This window comes from Maylandia zebra, linkage group LG4, assembly GCF_041146795.1.
Source record: "Maylandia zebra isolate NMK-2024a linkage group LG4, Mzebra_GT3a, whole genome shotgun sequence".
NCBI lineage: Eukaryota > Metazoa > Chordata > Actinopteri > Cichliformes > Cichlidae > Maylandia > Maylandia zebra.
In genome coordinates this window covers 25,803,293-25,825,817 of record NC_135170.1, presented here as the reverse complement: position 1 = coordinate 25,825,817, position 22,525 = coordinate 25,803,293, and the positions used below count along the sequence as shown (strand labels likewise).

The window sequence follows — 22,525 nt, the reverse complement described above, 5'->3', positions numbered from 1 at the left end:
ACACACATTTAATACACTTTCGGGTATGACATAACACAGACTATAGATTGCTATCAAAACTAGAATATAAATGCAGTAAGCAAATTCCTGACCTGAGAGGTGTAGAATCCTGTTCTCAGTACGTAGGCTACACAACCATTGTCTACCGCTGCACATAAAGAAGAAGACTTTAAAGCATGCACCTAATCTTAAAAAGATATATAATACATAATCATTATCAGGAATCATTTACAGAAAATGGAATTAGGACTTACGCTTGAGTCCAGCACTGGCTTTTAAAGGCGGGCTATGCTGAACTACTTTAGTCCCACCAGAGATGACATGGAGGCGAGAGTCTGTCTGAAGATCCAGGATTCTTTCTGGGTCCAAGTCCTCAATTGGCTCCTGATCACCACATATTTTTAGCAATTAGCTGAGCTACACAAAGACTAATGCCATTTTGAATAATTAGACATTGTAATCACCTATATGTTTCTAACCTTCATCTGGGGCACAGATTCTCCAGTTAGCATGGCCTCATCCACAATGCAACGGCCCCTAAGCAGCAACACATCACATGGGACCAAGTTGTCCTGTGGTGAGCGCCCTATTAGGTAGAGAAGTAGAGAATATACATTTAGCCACAGCTAAACAGAGTTAAGTTGATTTTTGTGTTGAGAAATCACGAAAACATTGACTGGAGACTCACCAATTGAGACAATGTCTCCAGGGACAAGTTCGTCACTAGAAATATGTCTCCACTTCCTGTTGCGATATACCTGTCAAAAAATACATGTATTTAATATGGGCTGCTTTAAATACTTGCACTGATTAAACAAAACATTGCAAGAATCCTTGATGAGCTTGCTACCAAATCTCAAATCAATTAAGGCAAGAGAACTACAAATCACAACGCTCAGTGATGCTTTCAGCATAGCTTTGTATTAGCCATGGTCCTGTGTTAAAGCAAGCATGAATCAGATTTGTTCCAACACTCTGACCCTGGTTCATTGGTCCCTTCTCAGACCAGTGTCACTACCTGCTAACCACTGATTATGTGGCCATTATTAAAATTAGGTTTTTAGAACTACGCATTTATCCCACAACAAGTATATTCACTATAAGAACCAACTCTTCACTTAACATCTAATATATTTTAGATGTTGACGTGTTATGATAATTAATGTAATTGCAGGATTTCTTTGGCTTGTCTGCAATATTGACAATAATGTTTTTTGCTTTATACTTTCAAAACATATCATACAAAACAATAAAATACATCAACCCTACCTGAATCATATAGGGCTTGTTTCCCATGCGCCGAATCTCTGACATATTTCTCATTTGCTGCTGGACCAGAGAGGCCTCAAATGCCACCAGCATGAACAGCGTGAAAACACTGTAGTACCAATACTCATCCAGGCACCACAGCCCCACACAAAACACCTGATATATGGACGAAGGTGCGTAACAATACATGAATGCAAGAATATTTACATATATTTTTGAAATATAAAACCTGTCAAATACTTCCACACATACCTGGAAAACAAAAAAGGGAGCTGTGGCCCTTTCTTTGAAGAGCTCCAGAAAATCTGGAACAATCATTTCAGCACGATTGGTGCCATAACGCTTCTCTGCAGCTTTGAGCTCAGTCTCCTCCTGGTAGCCACGCCAGGATTGAAAGTATCCCAGTGGGTTACTTATGGGAAATGCTATTGGAAGGAAACATTTCTTTTCTTTGTAGTCAAAGGTGTAGCGGATCTTTTGAAACTCGAAAGACAGAGTTCTTTCCCCGTTTTCATCCTGTTGGACAAAATAAGAAATTGTATACTGAAGCATTCACAAAAGGCTGAAAGGCACTTGATACTCCTTACAATTTTCACATCATGTCTAATTATAGCAAATTATATGTACTCTCAAGTAGGGGAATATTTTAGAAAAAGATCCAACAAAGTTGTGGCCTTTTCAGTGGGTAAACTGAAAATGGTTTATCTCCAGTATACCAGTGTATCTGCTATGAAAGCGAACCTAACACTGAGCACTTTGTCAAGACTGCAGAGACAGCAAGACAACACTTTCCCATTTAACTTCTGTTACTACTCAAGCATGATACATGGGACTATCAATGCTGCAGACTGTAAGCTATTAAAATTATTTTCCTTGCCTAAAGTAAAACCAAAAACCTTCCCAGAAGGTTCACACATAAGCAGCATTCATAAGAAAGTGACAAAGGAGACAGTGTTGCTTCAAAACCTTGGGATTTGTCAACAGGAAGCATGCTCCAGATCAACAACAAAATCCACATCATTTCAGAGGATGCCAGGAGTAAATTATGTGCACTGACCTGGTCCCTCTGTAGTGCTACTAGCTCCGCGGAGCCATTGTTGGGGGTGGGTATGACCTTTGCCAGCGTAGCCTTTTCTGGGTCTGGCTCCTGCAGACGTCAAAAAAGACAGGTGACAAATTCACACACAACAGTCACACTTATTTTTGGCATAGTCGTGTGCCTCATGAATTTTGTTCCTCTAAAATAAAGCATTCCCTGATGTACAGCAAACATGCATTTCAGGCAGAATGTGAAAATGCACTTGTCCATTATATTTTGTGGGCTTTTAGTCTTTATTGTATTAAGAAAGTAAAGAGAAGACAAGAAAGCACAGTAAGTAGCCTCAGGGCAGATTTAACCTGCTAAACTATACTGGGACCTCAATATAAAACTATACTTAACTTTTATGTCTGACTGTAAAATTGAGCTTGATTACGTTATTGATGCAAATATAACTTTGATTTTGTGAAGGGGAAACTATTCTTATGCAGCTGCTTGCTAAGTAAACACAGAAATGCTGAGCACCAGGGTTTTCTTCCCCCCAAATTAGGTTTGCTTTACTTAGTTGGACATAAAAAACAAACAAACAAACAAATAAGATTATGCAAATATTTCACATACTCATTGCTTTTCTGTACACAGACCACTTGTGTTTAGATACATAATACGCCCACCAGTTATTGGTGTGGAGGCTTCCATCCTAGTCAAGAAATGTTCCTATATAAACTTTCAGCAATAAGTCAATCTCCCATTGGGAGGATTAAAGTCACGTAGGTTTTTACGCCTTTTTTGATTCACATCTGCCCCGTTTTAGAACACAGTGAATTTGGAAATAATGTCCAAAAGTATACTGATGACTTTAAATGAAGGTACTAAATGTTGTAGCGAAGATTTAAAATACGATTTTATAAGGGAAATGTGGAGATGTACGGTGAAAGTTTGGTCATTTGTGTCCATGAAATTAGTGCAGTGATTATAACCAGAAAACCTGTTCTGCTCCACTGGTTTCAGACACCTGTACCTGCACTTGAGCTCATGATGTTCCTGACCTTTGACATAGACAAACACAGAAGGGCAAACCAGTGGGATCTATTTGGATATCAGCAGGCTTAATAAGATATTTATTAATTATGTTTACCTTTGAACAAGTGAGCCAACAATGCGCGTGCACAGACCAATAACCGGAAAGTGCTGTGAGGACGTGCGCGATCCCGATAGCAGCTAACGCCAGGAGGCCTGCCTCTGGATAATCTGGGGCTCCGTACACTCCTAGCCATACGTACAGCCAGCCCGGGTAGAGAAAAGCCAGAAACGGGAGCACAGTGCCGTGCAGCAGTCGGGGCCTTCGCCTGTACAGCGTCACCGAGCTCACCAGCTCATCGCCGGTGCCGCTGTCATGCTGGTTATGGTTCACAGAGGGGGCCATTTGCAGCTCACCCGGTCCCCGGATTCCGTCTGCAGCTATTCTCCCGTCTTTCTTGGTGTCATTCATCGTACTGTGCTCGCCCCTCTGGCCCCCTCTATCATCCACCACCACCCGTCGTGCTGTAGCCTGTAAAAATACGAATCTACACACGGAACGGTGAGCGGTTTTGCCCTCAGAGCCCGTTTACTGAATCGCTCGCTCCCACGGCCGTGTCTTCCGCATACGTAACGACGTAAAGACACGTAATGTTCTAGCTGGCACAACGCGATTGAACCGGGAAAAACAACGTTGTTTTTTTTGTTTTTACCTCGAAATACTTGTAAAATTTACTGTTTAAAGTAAACATTAAAAACATTAACACTTCTAAATATAGGGGTGTATCTGGCAAAATGTAGACTTTATTTGCATGTTAATCGAGCAAGTGGCTTTCCCCTTTAAGGAAAGTGACGTCACTGTAGGGGCGTAGCCAGAGTGTGTGACTGATGCAATCCTGAACCAATAAGATTATAGAAACATTGGCTTTCCTGTCCAGGCATGGTTCCACATGCAGAAGTAGTGGTGGAGTAACCTTGGCTGATTAGCGTCCTCGTTTCAAACACCATAAAAGAAGCAACATGTAAGAATTTTAAATAATCAGTTACACAACGTACACGTTGTATTTCCTAGATAAAGAATCTAATGTAACTAATTACAAGTATTTGTTGCATCCTCCAGAAAAGTACTTTATCGTGTTGAATTTACTGCACACAGGAGTGATAGTTCTTATCTGTTCTCACGCACTGGTTTAAATAAATCTGTCACCTTTCAGGCAGGCTGCTATGGATATAACTGCAAAGTACTGCCGTAAAGAAATGGAAGCGTATGGGTTATGTGTAGCCTCCAATCCATCAACATGGCAGCAGAAGTGTCACGAGCTGAAGATGAATGTTGCACAATGTACATCATCACAGTAAGTCCATTTATTTGTTCTGTCATTCCTACTCGAGTGATTCTGGCATCCTGCTGTAAATATTTTCCAGGCGTATTTTAATCTAACCTCTAACTATGTTAAGCCCAGTCATCCAGAAGATCAGGCAGGAGTGTTCCAATGAGTTTGTGGAGTTTGAGCGCTGCCTGAGAGAACATCAGGGACAACCTGTCTCCTGCTCGCCACATGTGGCTCGCTTTCTGGGCTGTGCAGAGACAGTCGACCTCAGTGGAGTGGGTACGTTTTTCAGTGTGTTTTTTATGGAAACAGGTTGTGCATGCTGGTTTTTCATGCATCATAATATAAAACAAATTTTGAAGACACTAATGTTTGCAAAAATAATAATAATGTTGCATAAGCTTTAGTTGCCAACATACCAAACGATTATTTTTATCTTTTCCAGCTACAAATCCAGTATCTCAACCATCTTAGCACAGGATGTCCTCCATTACCAGAAAAAACCTGTATCTACACCACTGCCACCAGGTGGGCTGGTTTCAAATGTATTCCAGACATGTATGTACAGTGGCTGATAGAATACAATACTTCCCAATTCCTACTTCCTAATTTTATTTTGCATATTTATCACATTTACATGTTTCAGACCATCATCATCATTTTAATATTAGACAAAGATAACCTGAGTAAATACAAAATGCAGTTTTTAAATGATCATTTATTTTGTTAAATCATCATTTAAACCAGGGGTAGGCAACTCCAGGCCTCGAGTGCCGGTGTCCTGGAGGTTTTAGATGTGTCCATGATCCATCACAGCTGATTTAAAGAGCTAAATGACTCCTCAGCATTTCTTGAAGTTCTCCAGAGGCCTGGTAATGAACTAATCATTTGATTCAGGTGTGTTAACCCAGGGTGCGATCTAAAACCTGCAGGACACTGGCACTCGAGGCCTGGAGTCGCCTACCCCTGATTTAAACCTACCTAACCCTAGCTGAAAAGCCTAAATGTAATAACTGATTGTGCTACCTTTGGCAGCAAGAATTGCAATCAAGGGTTTGCAATGACTGGCAATAAGTCTTTCATTTTAATTCAGCTGAGCTGCAGGGTTTTCAAGGATGAATGACCTGCTTTAAGGTCATGCCAAAGCACCTTATTGACTAGGCCACTCCAAGTCTTCATTTTGTTTTTTTTTTGGGTTTTTTTTGCAAGGTCACACTTGCTTGTGTGCTTGGGGTCACTGTCCTCATGCATAAACCAAATGTGCTTGATTAGGTTCTTGGGTAATGGAGTCAGACAAATTTGATGTGCACTTGATGACGCTTCCATCAGTCAAGTCGTTCAGGTGTTGAAGCAGCAAAGCAGCCCCAAAACATCACACTACCACCACCATGGATGACTGTTGGTAGGATGTTCTACTTCTGAAATAGTGTGTTGATTTTATGATGTTAGGAATTACTTTTTCGTGTTTCTTTTTCATGAGTTTGGATAGCTTTTTCCCCCTTAAATAATTTAAATAATTTACAAAGTGTATTTTATTCTTTATTGGATTATTGTCTTAAATTTGTTTGATAGTCTGAAACATGTAATTGTGACAATTATGCAAAAAAAAAAAAGACAACATCAGGAAGTGGGCAAATACTTTTTAACAACACTGTATTTATTTAAATTTGCGTTAGTACTGTGGGTTACATGATTGCATGAAGTATTTAATTGCTGTGTCATTCCCTAATTTCTCATGTAAGTTTTATGATTTAAAAATAAGATTTATGTCTCTGAATGTGAGAAGGTCAGGTGTGTACTGATTTATTGAACAGTTTCATTAAAAAAATGACCTTAGACTTCTAATACTCTTCTGATGTTGTCATCCTCTTATTGTTTCTGTTTCTTGTGCCTATTCCTCCCACCCGTGCCCTCTTCAGGTCTGAGTCAGAGTCAAATATTAAACTGGAATGTATTGCTCCCACACAAACTATCCTGGCTACTCAGTGACTGAGCAATAGGGAGTCTGGGAAGAAAGGAGAGGGCTGTCCAGCTCTAATCAGTGGGACTACTGAAAGAGACAGAGGGAGGATGTTGAGTTATGAACCCTGTGACCACTAAGCAGAACAGACATTTTCTGGTTGAGTTATTAAAGTTTTGAGTGGAAAGACTGAGAGGAAACTGATTCCTTGCTTTTAAAGTGCATCTTTGTTTCATACCATTTGAGCAAGTGATAAATGCGTCATCATTTATTGTATTTAGGACAAAGAAGCCAAGTGTTGTTCAAAGACGAAACCGCAGATTGTATTGAAGATACGGCAACATTACATTCAAAGCACATCACCTGGCAGTCACTGATCAAAAAAGTAAGATAAGAACTCATCTACTGCACAAATAAGTTACATTCACAATATTATCACTTTAAAAACACCATGAGTCAGTTATCAGAGTCAAACATAATGTCAGGAAGGAATGTCACAGGCTGTAGCCAATTACTGGCTTCTAAATGAAAAGAGTTTCACCCTAATCCTATTTTATTCTGCACCACTTCATGATTCTGATCCTGATGCCTTCTGCAACACTTGAATTTGGAGGCTATTTCTTCATACCTACTTGTGGTACATAAATATCATGCTACAGTTTAAATATTTGCTGATTATCACATAAGAAGATACGAAATACCTACCTAATGTGACTTTCTGAGAAGGAAATTATTACAGTTTGTGACTACAACAGTTAATTATAACACAGTCATACACACATTTACATTTGGAGTACCTTCATGTACCCAGTATCCTTCATTTGGGAAATTATATACCAAAGAGTTGAAATTTACTGCACTGTTTTTGAGTGATCACATTATAAAAGAGAAAGGAAAACTAAAACGATAACCACTTAAACAACCCTGTTTCCGCATAAGGCTCCTCAAATGACCCTGTAGAGTTTATAGCTAAATGCCAAAAAAACCCACTTTTTTTGGTCCATATTTTATCAGTCATGCAGTATGAAAAACCAAGGATATAGTTTGAAATAATTTTTCACAGAATTTCTTTGCAATCTCTGTCCTTCAAGTCATTGGGCAAGTTAAATTGTCATCCTATCCAGCACAATATCCTGAGTTGTGGCTCAGGTTCCACAAACATACACACTAACCTGAGAGCAAAAGTGTACTCCAATCCATATACAGTGCTGTATACGCTGCAGTCATTCACACAATAACTACTCTAGTCCTGGCAAAACAAAACAAAAAGTAATGCAATATACTAATTTAATTTAAACCCTCAGCTGCCCATCAGCTGCCAAGACTGCTAATTATATGTGATTTGATTGATGAATTCACTTTCAGCAACCAATTATCATCTGTAATTCGTGATATACATATTGATAGGTATAAGTGTCTTAATTTTTTTTTGTTGGAAAGTGCCATGAAGCATTTTTCATTAAACATTACATAAATACAACAGAGTAAACTGAGGTCCTTTATCTTGGACATTTACAGTGTCTGTATTTCCAGCATGTGATTCTTATCTGGGAAAGATGTGGGATCACTATGTTAATCTGCTGCAAATTGATATTATGACTAACTATGTCTAATTGATGTTAGCCTGTGATAAAAGCTCGTAAGTGTGTTTGGCTGTAGGGTGTTTCATGGAGAATGGTCCCACAGGCATGTTGATGGACAGACTCCATTAGCTGCATCTCTGAGGTGAAAGGTGAAACAGGAGGGGAAAGAGTGACAGTTTATAAGGGTCAGGAGGTGAAATAAGAGTTCTGCATGGAGTACAGACGGTCGATGGGATTTCCCACTCGCCCTGCCAGGAGACCGCCCTCCCCTGTTGCTAAGAGGCAGTCGCCAAGGTGACCAAGGCTTCCATCGCTGTCCAGGTCATGGAACACTGTTTCTGAGTCTGCAGTCAAAAGGAAGGAGAGTGTGGACAGCTGAAGTGAAAGAGTTTTTAGTGAGAGCAAGAAAAAAAAAAAGTAAAAGCAAGTTATTTTTTTTGTAACTTTTATCTTTGTCTTTCTGTCATACCATAGGAGTGGAGCTGCTCGCTATTCAGTTGAGGTGGTGTAAGCCCATGTCGAAATGGCTCTCCACCATAAATGTTGGGGTCCAGAGCAAGGAGCTGCTGACGTGGCAGAGATGGATATCCCAGCATCCCATCCATGCCATGGGTACTAGATCCATCTATATAAAGATTCAAAACGCCCAAAACTTTAACCATACCAGTCTTTCTTTCCATCTTTTTTTCTTTCCTTCTTGATCTTGTACTGGTACTCAAAGCTCTTACCCTCGCTGTCATCATTGCTTTGGCGGCCCCCTCTGCTCGGTCCCCTCCTGGTGCCTCCCAGCTGCTCTTGTTCCTGCTGTTGCTGCTGCTGCTGTTGCTGTCGGCGAGCTAACTTTTTCATCTGACGCACAAAAGCACACGGTGTACAAATTTTCTCTTTGTGCTTTTGTGAGCATGCCTTTAGGAAAACTATAAAGTCTTACCTTGGCTCTCTGGTTTTGAAACCACACCTGAACAACACGCACTGTCAGCCCAGTCTCTGCAGCCAGTGTCTCTCTCACCTAGAGGATAGAGTTTTTAATTGTTTTAAAAATCTTAACTTCACAGTGCCAAACACAGCAGCCATACCCTTGAAAACTAAAGTTTGGAAAGCATGACCAGGAGTATCTTGTGGCATACTGACAAGACCAACAACCCACCTTACGGCATGGTTTGGCTGACACTTCAAAGGAGGCCTTGAAAGCACGCCGCTGCTGTGTGGTCAAGATAGTGCGTGGACGTTTTGAACGCTTGTGCTCCTTGCCTTCATCACCGCCTTTCCCTCCTCCGGAGCCTCCTCCACCATCCTCATCCTCACTTTTTACTGAGCAAGTTAAGTAAACAATAGCACAATCAGAACAATGCTCTGCAAACAGTGACATTTGAAACAAATATTTTCCATGTAGTTTACAGTAACAGTTTGTTCGTTCTCATGGAAGAAAATGGTACTGCTTAAATTACTTTCAACATACTGCTGAAAACTATTCTCACTATTTGAAATTCAATAATCGCGCCTTCATTTAAAATTTTTAAAAAGGAAGAAGCTTGAAACTTTTTTCTTTTTTGTTTTTTCTTGAAACTGCTTTTGTCTTAAATATTAAGGTTTTTCTTTCAAATACTGTTTACTCATTTAAAGGGGATGAAAATGATTGATTTTGACTAAAGGCATGAGTGTAAAAAGAAAGATTATTTCCCCAAGAAAAGTAATTTTGACCTTTATTATGTATCCTCCGAAGAAACCTGCTTTACCTGATTCAGTTGGTGTAGGGCTGATGGCAGCCAGCATTTCCCTCTCCTTTTCATAGTCCATGCGGCAGAGCAGCTGGCCTTCTTTCAGCACAAACTCATCACCTCTCTGCAGCCGACGTTCACACTCACAGCAGCTGAAGCAGCCCAGGTGGTATACCTGGCCTAGCACACGCATTATCAGCTCAGAACGTCCAATGACTTGCAAGCAGGCACTGCACTTTCTTACAAAAAGCCTGGAGGGGCACAGAAACATACACACGTGGGCTTATATTTTCATGGATACATCCATAAACTGTGAAACATGGCATGATAACAGTCTAGCAGCTTAGAATAAGAAGTAAATTAATTAAAGATGGCAGCACAAACAAGAAGCTCTGACACATTTACCCTTAGCGCCAATGATTCTGGAGATTAGCATAGTCTCTTAATTAAAGGTCCTATAAGCATTACCCAATTCACAGTGCAACAAGGTGAACATCTGTTAGATGGGTTACAGTAGTCTGTATTATTACATTGTTTTTTATTTTTAACATTCTCACAGTAGGGGGCAGTAGTTAGCTTCTTAAAAAGATGTCTGTGGAGAGTTTTTCCCCATTTAAATCCTTAAATGTTAAGATTTCCTTGGTGAAGTGAACTCCACTCTGTCCATATATTGCCCATAATTTATGTATTTAACTCAGTGAATAAAGCTTAAAACAGTCTTTCTCAGGTCTATTACTTTTCCCCATGACCACTTTCCTTCTTTTGTCCCCCCATCTCTCCTCCTGTGCTATGTTACAACCCCTAACTTTCTCTCCCACATGACAATCTCTTGCACATCCCTATTTCTATTCACAGGGCCCAAATCTATGCCATTAAATTCCTCTCAAATCCCTGCTCTTGCACTTGGTTTCCTCCCCTTCCCTCCTCAGTATTCAGTACTTTCTGCCAGCATTCCCAGTTCTCCCTCATGCCCTCCCAGCCTGCCTCCCCAGTTCACTGAAACTAATAAAGACAGGATTAATTAGATTGTTGTTTAAACAGTGAGATGGCCAGACAGACGCTGTAAACTCATAACCAGGGATTGGGGATAGCATGGGGTTAATCTCTCTCCTCTCACTTATGCACGCACACGCACGCACGCGCGCGCGCACACACACACACACACACACGCACACACGCACATGCACATATGCACGCACACACACACACCATCACCACATTTGCACACACTCACCCACCGAGTATCAGTATATATATATTTGGATAGTTACTCACATTCACCATATCATCAAAGCAGTGGTGCAACACATCTATGATTAGGAAATATTCTTGATCGTCATTACAATTCTTCAGTGGGAAAAGTTACGAGGAAGCCTGAACATGGGTGTGAAACAGATAAAGGTTGATGTATACAGAAATAGCAGCACAATGGAACACAAACCCTGTTAAGAAAGGAGGGAGGATGGGAAGGGAGGGAATGGGGGGAAGAAGGGATGAAGCCTGAAGTGTTGACGCTCCCTGACTGAGTGATAGGAAGGTGTTGCTGCCCAAATCTGGAGAGTAAAGAAGGAGCCAGGTCTGCACATTAGAGCTCCTAATCTGTGATTCTGTCCCAAACGCAGCTGCTACAGCTAATCTTTCTCAATCCATCTGCCAAACGCTCCCCAAATATCCCCAAATGACAGTGTCGCTAACTTAACATCATAAAGCAAACACAATACTCCTATAAGCAACCATACAAAGACTATTATGATAGGACCTTGTGTTTGACTAAATGTTGCTTAAATTACTTAGTCACAGTAACATTACATTGCATTTTAGAAAGATGCTTCCACTGTAAAATTCCTGCAATAACGCACATGTCAATCATAACATGTGGTACAGAACATGCATGCTACAAAAGGGCGCAATCATCACACCGCTCTGCACAGCCTCACTCTCAGTATTTCAAATACGTCCTTTCATTGGGAACAAAAAACAACAAAACAGAATCGTCAGGGTTGCTTGACACAAGATTGATGAGGTTGGTGGTTAAGTCCCACACTCCCTAATCAGGGGTGTACACAGCACGGTAGGAATTTACTCAACATGGCAAATAAAGGAAACTTGGGGCAACTGCCACAGAGGGGGGTCTGTAAGTAGATCAGCATAATCCCTCTAATAGAAGTATCATTCACACATGGGCCTGACCAGGGTGCAGCTTCCAAAAAATCACTACGGGCATGACGGATAAAGAGCAATCATACGATTAAGGTGAATTTAACTTTACAGGATTTATACATTCTAGTCAAACATGGCCACACATGCAGCCCAGGTTCCAGTGCTTGAGTAAATTTGTCAAATTCATCTTGAGTTCTTTATTTTAAATCATTAAAAATAATAAGTCTCTATGGTATGGGTTAATATCTGTATTTTTTCTGGTATGGTGGGTGTTACATAGTTATTTATGTTCTTAATTTTGTTTTAACTTTTTAATGTGTACAATTCAAAAAAGTGAAAACTAGAAGTCAGACAGCTGATGTATATTAAGGAACAGCTGTGCTGAAAGCTAAGCGAATAGATAGTTAAAAAAAACCCTCTTTGCTTTGGATTTAGACAGCTTTACTTTAATGAAGTAATAATATGATATATGCGCGAATGCGTAGAATAGAGTTGCAAGTGCTCACAGGAGGCTGAAGGTAATGATCAACCTTTAGAGCGTGTGATGTACAAAACATTATAAAGACTGGCTCTAGGCAACTTTATGCTCAATGCCATGGATTTTGGAGGGGTTACGGGGCATGGCTAATTACAAGCTCACTGATTACGAGATCAAGTGTAGAGAGGCAGAAAAAGGTGCTGTATTGTAAGTATTGTCTTTCCCTTTTGTTTATTGCAGAGCCTAGGCATACAAACATCACAACACAATCTTCATCACCTCCCTAAGCTGTGTCATGTGGCATTGTTTTGCCTGAGAGCTGTGACAAGCATGACATTGTCTGGTCTGCAATACAATCATTCCATAAATATGTATGTGTCTCAGAGCAACTGCAGTTGTTGCACTTGCTTTCATAACTGATGAATATTTATACAGGTATAGGTTTGGTTATACTAACTCTCTTTTTAAGGAGTTTCTCTTATTGCACTAAGCTTTGGTCTTTTGGTCACCAAGACCAAAAGAACCTAACTTAGATAAATTTAACTTTCACCACCAAGGATCCACCACCATTGTCACTCATTTTGATTTTTGACCTATAGTTTAAGATGGATCTCTTTCTCACAAGGTGTGATAAGCAGAGGTTTAGATGTCCTAGCTTGTGATTCCCACATATGTGACCGTAGTGTGCGACAATGAAGGTATAATAGAAGATTCACGTTACAGATGCAAAAAGTACAAATGATATGCATCAATCTTAGTTTTAAGTTGTATTCTGTTTAGTATCAATTTCTTAGATGTGTGTGGAGTGTGTGCGGTTGTGTGTGTGTGTCTGTGTGTGTGGAATTGTGTGTGTGCACTTTTGGCGGATATTGCTCTGTGAAGCAAAATGGCTCAGAGCCAGGGTTCAGTAATCACATCATCTCCTTTTATTAAATCTCCCTGCACTGCTTCTGTGTTATTAAAATCTCCCAGCATTCCCCACGATACTTGCTACCCTGCCACCACTCACTCACACTCTCATAGAGAAATACACAGGTTTAAAGATATATATATATCTATAGATATAGATATAGATATATATAGTAAAGTCATGCATACAAACACACGGATATATACAGCCGCATGCACACATAAACACAAATATGCACAGTTAGTGTAAACATAGATAAGGTGCCTGGGTACAAACATCAATAAAACGGTGACAGATGCTGCATCTGTGCACCACGTCCATCCATGCATCAGTGCAGTAACAAGGTCAATGCATGCTCTAAAAATGTGCAACATGTATATAATACTTGCTATCCAACGGACACAAGGGCCAACAGTACATAGAATAGATCTTTAGAGGTATTTGTGCACACTGAGGCAGTCCCACAGTTATAAAGTTACATGGTGTGACTCTTGCAGTAAACCTTGGTAATGACCAGCTCTACATGAGAGCAGCACTGATGTATATAATATTCAAGACTTTTCCTGTGTAAAGTAACAACCAAATACCTGCACGATGTGCATGGTCTCTGCATGCATGATATGTGTCTCTGGGTGTGTGGCTGTGAGTTACACCTGATGCTACCAAGAATGAATGCTATGTGTCAGGATATAGATGTGTGTTTGTGTGTGAGTGAGTGGGTGTGTGTTAGTTTAGATAAAACAGTTAATCCCCAGGCCACCAGAACGCAATATCCTGTCTGCCCGTTTCTCATTTCCTGTCTGTCTCTGGCGGAGCGGGAAGCAGCGGGGAGGGGGTGGCGGGGGACAGCGGGACCCGTTGCCCCAGAAACAGGAGATACAGCCGGTCGATTTGCGAGAAGTCTACGCCGATCTCCCTATCTCTCCCTCTCTGGTGCGACCCCCTATTCGCACTCTCTTTTTTCCTCTCCCTCTCTGCTTTTATTATCTCAGATTTAATAAAGCTGAGGCGAGCAGCTTGTTCTGCCATGAAACATTTATTAGCTGTCTGTTATAAAATTGTTGTGGGGGAGGAAAGATGATGGGGTCTCATCTCACATTATGCAAAAACAGTGGCAATATCACCCCCTCACCACCACCACCATCACCATCTACACACATACACAGACAAAAATTTGCCCTGGTCTGAAGCCGTTCTGTCCTTAAAACTCTCCCACACCTTGTCCTTTCCTTCTTTAACCCATTTTGAACCCTTTCTCCATCAGTGACAGTTCTCCCTGATGCTCTTTCATTTATGCCATCAAATCAGACTGTTTTTCAACAGCACACCATCAAAGCTCAAAAACCCATCCATCCGCACTTTATTCTCATCTGGCAAACCTCCAACCATCATCTATTGAGCTGCAGGTGTAGCTAATATAAGACTCTTAGGTGAGAGAGAAGTACTTCAACTTTTGAGCATTGCATGTGTATATGATGTACAGCCAGAGCAGAAAAGCTACATTTGCCTTCACCAACAATGAGCTATAAACCTTACGCTCTCTGAGCTGAAATTTCCAGTTATTTAACCTAAAATTGCTCAGATTTCTGCCTCCACCCTCACGCTGTCATGGTTTGGTTTCTACAAAGACAAATTATTTTGTCTTCTCCTTTGTCAAAGGGATTTCATAATTATAGCCAAATAAGTCCAAAATATCAAACTCTGTTGTGGTTGACATGTTTTAAAATGGTCAATGTTTTTTTTTTTTTTTACGTCAATAGTGACTCATTTTAGGCTTATAGGAATAAGGGTTTGTATTTCCACTGACATATCATTGCATAATTATCTGTAATAGTATTTCCCTGCAGCCCAGTATCAGACCTGTCAACCCAGGACAGCCAGAGCTGGGCAATTAGCACTGTACCCAATCAGCCACCCTGCCACCTCCTCCTATTCCCCTCCTGAGAGACAAAGGAGCACTGGAGGGGGGGGGGGGGGGGGGGGGGGGGGGGGGGGCGATTAAGAGAAAACAAGGGATAAACGGGGAGATAAACTGTTTGGTGTCATCGCTGCTATCAATCTCAACAAGAAGGAAATGAGGTTTGGAATAGAGAAATATTATTACAAAGCAGACAGTGATGAACGATGGTGAGATAGGGAGCGAAACGGTTGGTGGGGTGGAGGTATAGAAGGGAGAATGGGTAAAAGATGTGATTTCTAACCTCAGACTTAGACGTTCACTCGCATAAATGCACTGAGAGGATACTCTTTCAGGTCGTTAGTGTTAGACTCACGTCTAACTACTCGGTCAGCAGAGGATGATTCTATAGCTGTGGCCGCTAGGCCTCCCTCTCTATGTCTGTGGTGAGAGGGTTTGTAAACTTAGATGTAGTCTCTGTGCCCTCCACCCCACAGCGTGAGGCATTAAACTCAAGGTTTAGTGAATATCCACTCTTGTGACCTGTTTTTCACAGAGCTGGAGCTGCCTTTATGTGGCTTTCAAGGGAGTTTGGAGGCTTCTCACAGCCAGACTACCCTCAGCGCTGTTTGGGTTCAGTACTATTGAGAAGAGAACACTTGTTTTATAATTGTCACTTTGACAAGGAATCATAATAACCAGTTTTAGGATTATGCCTAAACAGCTTTAAAAAAAAAGTCTGTTTTTAGTTTAATTGTAATTATATTAGCATACAGTACAACTAGAGTGCTGTACTATTAATAATTTTGTCAGAAAAGTAACATCATTGAAAAATTCCATTTAAAGTTTTATAAAATTATCACTTCCTAACTTTTTCTAGCCAGATTTGTATAACTGTCCATTGTGCCAGTAAATGGAATGTATTGCGCCTGTGCGTAAAAACAACCTTAAGGGAATTTGTGTGCAGCGAAGTCTTATTCTAGTGCCTCATGTTGAACATCTGGTCCATAACAGGATGGAGTTCCAGAGAATTTCTCAAGGTTTCAAAACAAAAATAAATCCACAAGAAAAATCCACAAGATGCACTTGAGTTGTGTCTAAATCCCTTCATTTCCATAACAGATTGAGACCAGGGAAACTTAAAACTGGCACTACTAAAAAGGCATACCTCCAGTTTTATTTTATTTTATTTTTGTTTTATTAAATAAATAGTAATGATGTGCTTATTTATGTTCACATACTTAATGTGAATGAGAGTGACATACTTAAGATTCAGTGAGGGTGTTCTGAGGCATTCTCAGAACCGAGCAGACTATGATTATGGTTCACCTGCCCCGCAACCCCAAATACATAAATAAATAAATAAGATGTTTAAAAAATCATCAGATATTTTGAAACCTTATATTGACTTTTTGATAATCAGTGTACAGTAATACAGAAGCAATGTATCCTTCAAAAGCATTAAACATGCAAATGTTGAACAAACCTTTGCCTTGGAGGCAGTTAACGCCACACGAATCAGGGTGGAGGATGGGTAACATTTGAAAATTTGATTTCCTTTCTCATTTGAATCTGCGTGTGTTTTCTTTTTCGTGAAGACCAGATAGATTAATTAAAAACATATGCCTACCCACAAATACATTTTGTATTTGTTTCTTTTTCATATATTAAAAGAAAGCTATGATTAAAAAAGCACATGCACCATGCACTGTTTGGTCTGGTCTGTTTGTGACTAAAAAACATATATTTGGACTAGCCGGAGATAGTGCACAAGGAAGACATCCCAATATTAAAAACCCAAGCCTGCTTGCAAAATGCCATTTTTCAATTAATGCATTACATTCACATATTTTTCAGTGAATTCAGTTTTTTTTAACTCCTTACAATTCCTGACAAAGTAAACTCATCAGCATGCAGTGACAGCACTGAAATGATGTGCATTTTCCTGTCTGAAGCAGGATTTGAGTATCCATACCAGGATATGGATATGGATACTCAAATCCATATCCTGGTATCCACTAATAATTGTACAAATTCCCCTAAAATTCTTATGCACATTCCAAATTCTTGGACATGGTTATCACACACCTGCTCTAGATGGAGGTGGTGGGGGTGTAGAGTAAGGCGCTGATGGACAGACTGCTGGGAAAACAAGGAGACATTGTTGCCTATCTACTGAAGGTCACGGGCATAACTATGTGCCAAGTCTGGCACCGACTCACACAACAAGGCAACAAGGCATATGCAATGTATAGGGTACTAAATCAACAACATAGTGAATGAGCCTCTGACTATTAATTTGGATCTGCAATTACAGTCATTACACAGTGAGAGCAAATATACTTTTTCATTCCATCACTGAAAATGAGCCCAGTTCTTCAGTTATGGTACTACTGCCTCCAAGTTTCCCACTCATTTTTCCAGATAAACGTCACACAATGGACTTTCATCACAGTCCCCCCCCCCCCCTCTCTTTCTCTCTCCCTCACTCTCCTCCAGATGTCAGGTACAGTGGGAGAGTCTGTGCTGCTGGATGCCGTCTGACACTTTTCATAACAATGATAACAAGCTGCAGACTCGTCCTTAAGCTGTCCATCCCTGGAGCTTCCTTTGCAGGCACACCCAGTGACCACAGCACACACAAAGCAGCCAAAGTTAAAATGTAGAATGGCCACAAAAATGTACAGTGGAGTGAGCCATTAAAGAAAAAAAATCTCTGAACTTTTACATTGCAATATATTGTAGTGTGTCCAGATGCTGTACTACAAGGTACTGAATAGCAGTGGCAAGGGCTGTTGGTTCAGTTAAGATTGTAAATTTAAAAACAAGGGAAATAGACTTTGCCTTTGTGAAACGACTAGATCAATAAGCAAAAATAAGCTATAAAAACTGCTACTGCATACATTCAGTCAGTTTTCATATCTTATATTGGTTGTGGCTCAATTCCAAAAATGTGAAATTGTAAGCACACTGACCCTCTGGGTATCTTGAATTTAAGTAAAGCCACATAGGTTTGACACACAAATCCAGCATTGTCTATAATGATAGATGTTTCGGATTGAATGTGGATTTTCAATTTAAAGGCCCATGTATTTTTACACAAATTTCTGTTATAGAAATTTGCAAAGTTTTTTTTCCAAACATTAGTACAACATGTAGCCTGTATTTGCTACTCTCATTTCTCAACTTCATAAGTCTTCCTCATCTCTAAACTAAGTCGTTAAAGTTTCATTAATATTATTTAACCAGATTTGTTCAGTGTGAGGATTGATTTATGTGCAGGTCATTTGTACAGTCTAAATAATCTCCTTTCTTGACACCTACATTAATTTTTCAGAATTAAAATCACACGTGCTCTTGCAGTGATTAACATTTTACTACATCTTTTGTTGGCACATTGATAGATGCTGTTAAGTCTAACAAAAGACTTCCAGTAGATGTAAAATATGAAAGACGTGTTCCTCATCTGTTTTAAACAGAAGTTCAACTTCACTGTTCTCTCTCTCACTCTCTCCTTGCGTGTGTGTGTGTGTGTGTGTGTCAGTAACACAATAATATCACATCAGCAAATGTTACAAGATTAGTATGTCACTATACTTATATAACAATTACCTCTCAATTTGAAGTCTCAAAACCTGTTTAGCTTGGAAACAGGAGACTGGCTAACATCAGTTCAGTTTGATTGAGTAGGCAAAACTAAAATGTTTAAAATAGTCTCCATAAGTAAACTTACTCTGACCAAATTGAGAATTATAATTACATTTCAACGTACAATTAACTTTATTCTTTCCATTATTATGCAACTGTATTTCTTTGCAGATTATGTAAATTATTTTCAGCACGAGATAAAGCTTGTTTTAGTCACAGGGAATTTCCCAACCTAAATTTGTAGGCTGTGTTATCCTTGAACTGACAGTGTGTGTATGTCTGTGTGTGAGCATGTGTGTTTGTGAGTGTGTGTTTTTACTTTTCATAGTCGTGCTTGCAGTACAGCAGGCGGTCCCGGCTGTAACAAGTCCCAGTGAGCGCGCTTAAACACACGGCGCACTTGACACAGGTCTCGTGCCAGGAACGCTCATTCACGCGGAGCAGGAAGCGGTCGGCGATGGGAGACTCGCAGCCCGCACACACCTCTCCTCCTCTGTACTCTGGACCTGAAGGGAACATATCAAAGCATGAACAGAGAGATTGAGAGAAGGTAAAAGCCAAGATACTGGCCAAGTTTCCACAGTGTAACTCCAGCCGTATAAAGTAGCATGCTTCTAAATTTCCCTGCATCATGGTCATCGATAATGCAATAAAACACGTTTTATTCAATCGACCAACGCGTGTGTACTACTGTGTGTATATGCAATCGTTTGTATATGCAATCTGGCATAGAAAAACCGATGTTCTCTTTCGCATGGATGGAAAATGACAGGCGCATACTTCGCACAAAAGTTTATGGCAACCTCGGTGTTGGATATTAATTTTTTCAATCAAAAATCTGGATATTTAACATCTGGATATTTGTTTATTTCATTCCTATTTCGACTTTATGTGAACGATCATCTTGAATTATTTACATTTAAAAACAGTCGATCTTGCTTTTATTATATTATTATTTTAATTCTTACGTTAGGGTAACATAAGTCATATGTTACAACATATGATAACCTTGGCTTTGTTGCATTTTGTTCCTCATAGGGTAAGCCCAGTATTACGATAATAGTCTAATGTTGTGTTGGTTGTTAAAAAACTGAATCAATATTATATTTTATTTATTTATTTATTTTTAAATAATATTTTTTTCTATTATAATCTTAGGCCTGAATGTCTATAGGATCCTAAAAACGCGGACAAAATGGACAGGATCAAATGCTTTGATATTCTTATTTGTGGTCTTCATGATTTTCATAGATGATAAATTAATCCAAAAAGCTCATCCTGTGATTATTATACTCACTGTATAGTGTATCGGTTGTCGGACTTACCGAAAGGCGTGGAGGATGGAGGCTGCTGCAGACAGGACTGCTGGCTCTCCTCTGTTTTCATCCCTTCTCTCCTCCCCTCAGTGTGATCGCTAGAGACAAAAATGAACCATTTCTATCTAAAATATCAGTGGAACCATGCTATAGTAAATCAACCTAAAAATAAGGGGATTGGTAAGAGAGACGTTTTTATTTTTTATTTCATTATTTTATAATAGGACTGTCTATGCCACCATTATTTAAAATCAGACTGAATCAAAAATACACACCTACAGACTGGATTGCACAAGCTTATTAATTGCAGGAGAAAAAAACACGATAAAAAAGAGAATTTGAGAATGTTTCTCTTCCAACAAAAATTCTAATTGAAAGGGATTTTTTACGAGCATCAAATTGTATTTCAAACTTTGCAATAAGCTATAACTTCTGCATTATATATTCTACTTCTAATGGTGCAAGGCAATTTGTATGTATCGTGCATTTTATGGTTTCTTTTAAGAAATGATAACAAATTAACAGTTCTAATGCAAAAAATGTAAGACAAGCAAAAAATACATATTTAGATTTATATTGGTTTAAATTTAAAATTTTTGTGTTGAAATTATTTTAAACATATATATATATATATATATATGATCAGGTTAATTGTAAAATGTGCAATGTTTCCATTTTATTCTTTACAGAATTTTTTTTTTTTTAATTGACCCGTTTAATCAAAACGGATAACGAAAAGAGAAACTTTTCGGACGGCATTTTGTATTCTACTAATTTACCTGCTCAAACAAACAAAAATGAAAGAGGACAGAAAAAACAAGCAAAAATGGCGAAAGATTCAAATAAAAATAAATTAGTTGTGGAAACACTGACGAAAACTTTCTTTGATGTTTTTCTGCAGGCTGGAGTTTCTCAGCACTGGTGTCACCAGATTCTAGTGTTTTGTGTAAAGTATAATAATATAATGATAGTCTATATTTTAAATGAATAACACACTAGATTTGTGTATGTTCTTATTATTGCGATAATTGTAAGGAACCCTATTGATTTCTACATTTGAGGGGCCTGTGGGGTGAACCTGTAAAATACAGGGAATATAAAATGGATTGTTGCCTTAGAAAGTGAAGTAATTAGATAACACCAAATGACTTATGTAAATACAACTAATCTGATTTGGCACTTTTCCTAATTGCGGGTTGAATACATTCATGACACACTTGTGTAAAGCACCAATAATTACACGTCGACGCTAAAAGCCGGTGCTGTGATCATCAATATCGAAGTAATAACGATTTCTGGATTTCCCGCAAGTCACCTGGAGCTACAATTAAAGAAAGCAAAACTGTCATATTTATGAGGATGAACAATGTTTTCTTTAAAGCTGAATGTTAACTGCATTCAAATTAATGCTAAGAAGCCAATCTCTGTTTAATGCAACAAACAGTCTTTCTATTTTGAGAGATTTGTTTACAAGCTGTTTGTAATAAATAGCTGGAAACTATGAAAAGTCAGACCTTCCCTCGTGCCATCAAAAGTAAAAGACAAAGTTGAGTTGTAGATGTGATTGCTGAATTCAAGTCACGTTAAAAACTACTGTAAACGAACATAATAATAATAATGATTATTATTATAATACTCTAAAAGCGGCTTGCAGTCTGTAAAGCAGCTGGTTCCCTTTAGCATCATATTTTTAGGACTATTTCACATGCTTGTGCCAATACATTAAAGATCGAAGATCATAAAACATAACAGACAGCAAGGTCATCAGGATTTAATACTTTATCCCGTGTATTTGTCAAAAGACCCCTAATAATGTTGGATCTAAGCACGCGCTGCTGCTGGAACACGAAATGCACATCAATTCAAGCAACGCGGTTATTTGGAAATCACGAGGCTGCCTTCAGTGACAACCTGTTCTTGAGTTGCGGAGACCTACCTTGAGGTGAAACACACTCCTCCTGAAATCTCGGTTGGCAACATTAAAACCTGGGGAAACTTTAGACTAGTAAATGAACAGACGCGATCGCAGATTATCCACCTGTACCTCACAAAGCGCCGAGCATGTTGCCTACGGTAAAAATCCAAATACCATGATGACCCGAAGTACTGCCTATTGTCTCTCCTGTTTTCTCCGGCAGCCGTGTGTGCGCTCTGACTTGTTTTGTGCGTAAAAAGGCGCAGAGGGAGGAGATGGAC

General features: G+C 39.4%; 3 protein-coding genes across 9 annotated transcripts in view; 1 reads left to right on the top strand and 2 right to left on the bottom strand.

Moving 5' to 3' along the window:
- Positions 1–3,800, bottom strand: part of atp13a1 (ATPase 13A1) — a 9,940-nt gene extending 6,140 nt beyond the window's left edge. The window contains exons 1-8 of the mRNA XM_004559573.4: positions 3,447–3,800; positions 2,327–2,416; positions 1,522–1,785; positions 1,270–1,425; positions 689–758; positions 480–586; positions 255–384; positions 93–148 (exon numbers count right to left, since the gene is read on the bottom strand). Coding sequence (XP_004559630.1) covers positions 93–148; positions 255–384; positions 480–586; positions 689–758; positions 1,270–1,425; positions 1,522–1,785; positions 2,327–2,416; positions 3,447–3,800 — 1,227 coding nt within the window. The remainder of the gene's footprint in view (positions 1–92; positions 149–254; positions 385–479; positions 587–688; positions 759–1,269; positions 1,426–1,521; positions 1,786–2,326; positions 2,417–3,446) is intronic.
- On the top strand, positions 3,753–8,801 carry chchd5 (coiled-coil-helix-coiled-coil-helix domain containing 5). 6 transcript variants are annotated; one of them, XR_013098382.1, is made up of 6 exons: positions 3,753–3,890; positions 4,267–4,350; positions 4,543–4,683; positions 4,787–4,938; positions 5,105–5,187; positions 8,677–8,801. XR_013098382.1 is itself a non-coding variant. In XM_076883275.1 (5 exons), coding segments are annotated over exons 2-5 (324 nt in total). In that variant the 5' UTR covers positions 3,753–3,890; positions 4,267–4,348; the 3' UTR covers positions 5,134–6,503. The 6 variants fall into 6 exon arrangements, 3 of the variants coding, with proteins under 3 accessions (XP_076739390.1, XP_076739392.1, XP_076739391.1); XR_013098381.1 differs by lacking the exon at positions 8,677–8,801 and adding an exon at positions 6,579–6,809; XR_013098383.1 differs by lacking the exon at positions 8,677–8,801 and adding an exon at positions 5,932–6,503.
- On the bottom strand, positions 6,916–22,525 carry lmx1al (LIM homeobox transcription factor 1, alpha-like). 2 transcript variants are annotated; one of them, XM_004559577.5, is made up of 9 exons: positions 22,266–22,525; positions 20,339–20,427; positions 19,333–19,519; positions 9,939–10,171; positions 9,350–9,513; positions 9,134–9,211; positions 8,931–9,051; positions 8,672–8,854; positions 6,916–8,546 (listed from the first exon to the last, which is right to left on the bottom strand). In XM_004559577.5, the coding sequence occupies exons 1-9, from the start codon at positions 22,307–22,309 to the stop codon at positions 8,389–8,391; spliced, it is 1,257 nt and encodes a 418-aa protein (XP_004559634.1). In that variant the 5' UTR covers positions 22,310–22,525; the 3' UTR covers positions 6,916–8,388. The 2 variants fall into 2 exon arrangements, with proteins under 2 accessions (XP_004559634.1, XP_004559635.1); XM_004559578.3 differs by having other exon boundaries at positions 8,672–8,827; positions 22,266–22,523.